General features: G+C 49.5%; 1 protein-coding gene across 1 annotated transcript in view; it reads right to left on the minus strand.

Moving 5' to 3' along the window:
• LOC106806789 (proto-oncogene tyrosine-protein kinase receptor Ret-like) overlaps positions 1–3,319 on the minus strand; it is a 51,023-nt gene that overhangs the window by 40,839 nt on the left and 6,865 nt on the right. Inside the window, exons 2-3 of the mRNA XM_014808867.1 lie at positions 1,164–1,193; positions 325–557 (exon numbers count right to left, since the gene is read on the minus strand). Coding sequence (XP_014664353.1) covers positions 325–557; positions 1,164–1,167 — 237 coding nt within the window. The 5' untranslated portion in view covers positions 1,168–1,193. The remainder of the gene's footprint in view (positions 1–324; positions 558–1,163; positions 1,194–3,319) is intronic.

Consider the following 3,319-nt stretch of genomic DNA (forward strand, 5'->3'; position numbering starts at 1 on the left):
ATATATATATATATATATATATATATATATATATATATATATATATATATATAGACGTTTATTTACGATTTTACAAAACAAACAAATGGAAAGGAGGTATTATAAGGTTCTTCCATACATGCATTACATGCGAGGCATGTAGAAGCGATTGCGGTGGGGAAACGGGTGGAAAATCCTAAATATTTGAAGCCAACTATCCAAGCGCCCCTCTTACCCGTAAGTCTTACACTTCTTTGTCCCAACCGACGCGTTCGCTTTAACGTATACAGAGAGTACATTAATGATGCTTTATGGGCTCTTGCTTATACCCAAGATTATACTAACGGTTGAATCGGCATCGACTCGGATCGGCTGTTTGTACTTGAACACGTCAACGCTGCGTAGGTTGACGGCTCGGATGAGCACCTCCCCCACGCGGATCTCAAACCACTCGGGCCTGCGTAGCTCTGCGGGGTACTCCCATGCGACGATTCCCGCCACAGCCGTGTCCGTCTCGTTGTCGCACCAGCCGCTCACGTCCACGGTGATGTTGTGCGGCCGCGGCAACGGCTCAACAGCTATCGTTAGAGCGAGAGACGATTTACGACTGCGCTGTATACTGCTTTAATGCGGAATACGACGTACGATGAATATCAGCAGATTAGAAGTAGAAAGAACAAACGGGGATGTTGGGGTGATAGAAGGGTTTGTGTGTGTGTGCGTGCGTGCGTGCGTGCGTGCGTGCGAGCGTGCGTACGTGCATGTGTCTCTGTAAGTCTGTGCACCTCGTTCCTTCGTTCATTCGTTCGTGCGTGCGTGTGTGTGTAAGTATGCGCTCGCGTCCCGGCATGCGAGCGTGTGTGTGTGCGATGGGGAAAAAGGGAGAGCGATGGGAAAAGACAGGCGAGTGAGAAGGATGGAGAGAGCGCGATAGAGTGAGGGAAAATAAGATAGCGTGTACGAGGGGCGTTATAGAGAAGAAAATACAGACTGCACAATGGTAAACGAGATCGTAATCAGCGGCAAACACACGTCTCACGTGAAGACGGTAATTTGCAAAAGTGCCGCATTCAATAAGCTGCCAATACATCAAGTAACCTTAAATCTAGTCTTAAATATTCATGCGGTGCAACATGTCAACTACAGCGCGCTGTTCAGTAATCAAGAGGAAGCAGAAGACTCACCCATGCAGTGACAGTATCCGTCCACACACGCTGAAACAGTTCAAGATCAGTAGTAGGCTTAAATTGGATTAAAAACCTACGACAGTTGTTTTATTGTATATCTTCGCAAAACGTGTGATAAACGGGATCTGGATAATGCCTTATTTAGTCATGCTTAGGTGGCTATCGTTGTCACTGCTATTATTTACTACAGTTATTATTAGTCAGCTATCACTATTACCGGTAATATTTTCTGCAGATGTTAAGGTAACAGCTATTGCTACTTGCCAAGCTATGCTCAGCTGTCAGCATCGCCTTGTTTACGTTATGATTTGACCATCTACGGAAATGCCTTATCCGGTTTAATTGACACCGAATTTTTGCTGAACGCGGTGAGTGCTACGGCCTCTACATTCTCAGTGAGGCTGCACCGCGGCGGGGATGCTTGTTTGGGTCATCCATTCCTTGTTTATTTGTCGATAAAAGCGAAGCCGATACGGCCAGTTTGCAAACGGATATAGCAACATAGTTGTCAGGGAAAACAAGCCGCGCCGGTTCGGGTTACGGCGGCCGGCAGCGCCGAGCTAGTAAACATAACAGATCGGATTCTGCATGCTGAGCAGCGTGAAACCATGCTACGACTCCCCGCACGCATCTCATCTGCCAAGCGTAGCGCGACCTACGCGGGCCATACAACGACGCGTGGAAGAAATAATAAAAAAAATTGAAATTGAAATTTGCGAAGGGTTTAGATACAATTAAGGCGGTTCATGGGGTGTGCGTGGCGCGTACGTGCGCGGTTCTTGCATTATCTGTAGCAGACGGTTTATATATGGTTAGATATGGGCGACGCACACACACGCGCGCGCACACACACACACACACATGGGCGCTGGGACGCACGGAAGGACACACGCACACACGTGTGCCCACCTTCTCCCCTCTCTCTCTCTCCCTCTCTTTTTCTTTCTTGCTCCCTTTCTCCCTCTCTCTCTCCCCTCTCTCTTTCTCTCTTCTCTCTCACACGCCTTTTTACACTGCAGGATGTATAGATGAAGGGGCAATGCCACCCACTCCGCGACTCTGCGCGCGAACGCACAAACCTCGCACTATGCATGTCGATCGCAGTCATCACGTACATAACGTGTAAACAGCTGCAGCCTGCCTGCCCGCCCGCAGGGAACAGACGACATTACTACATATCTTCCCGCTTGTAGATTTTGCGCGGGAAGACGACACGCGTTTAGTGTAGGAGAGCATTTACGGTTCGTCTGCCTGCCGCTGCACACAAGGAGACGCCGCGCGGTCGTCCACGGCAGCAGGAGAGAGTGCACCCGCAGCTGTGCTGATGCGCACTTCTCGACATACGGTCCTTGCACTCTAGATCTCCGACACTCATCACGACTCCTTCACGCAGCATAGAAACTTAGATGTTTTGTATTATGCCGCGCGAACATACTGAGGCATTATGACCCGTCGCGCATGCGTTCTTTTTCGCTTGAATCTCTTCTCGCATTGGTCATCTTTTACGAACAGGTGCGATGTTTGTGATTGTTTTCGTGTTTCACAGCAAACGTAATGGAATCCCCTCAGTGGTAGAAGTTTCCTGAAAACGGATTCCATGTATTTAAGTTAATCCCTGTTCTCGTAAGATCGCTGTGAATTTGTGTCAAGTTAAATTGCATATACCATGCTTTCTCTCTAATACATCTTTCACGGGCCAACACATACACGCACCCGCGTGCTAGTTCACCTATTCACCCCGCCCAACCACTCACCCACCTAATCCCTCGCATCCAATCCATACAAAGAACCACCAATCTATTTACTTACTCACACACACACTCACTCTCTCACTCACTCACTCGCTCGCTCGCTCGCTGTCTGTATGTCTGTCTGTCTGTCTGTATGTCTGTCTGTCTGTCTGTCTGTCTGTATGTATGTCTGTCTGTCTGTCTGCCTGTCTGTTTGTCTGTCTGTCTGTCTGTCTGTCTGTCTGTCTGTCTGTCTGTCTGTCTATCTATCCGTCCGTCCGTCCGTCCGTCCGTCCGTCCGCGCGGGCGTGCGTGTGTGCGTGCGTGCGTGTGTGTGTGCGTGCGTGCGTGCGCGCGTGCGTGCGTGCGTGCGTGCGCGCGTGCGTGCGTGCGTGCGTGTGTGTGTGTGTGTGTGTGTGTGTC

The sequence above is a fragment of the Priapulus caudatus genome, unplaced genomic scaffold (assembly GCF_000485595.1).
Source record: "Priapulus caudatus unplaced genomic scaffold, Priapulus_caudatus-5.0.1 Scaffold179, whole genome shotgun sequence".
NCBI classification, from domain to species: domain Eukaryota; kingdom Metazoa; phylum Priapulida; class Priapulimorpha; order Priapulimorphida; family Priapulidae; genus Priapulus; species Priapulus caudatus.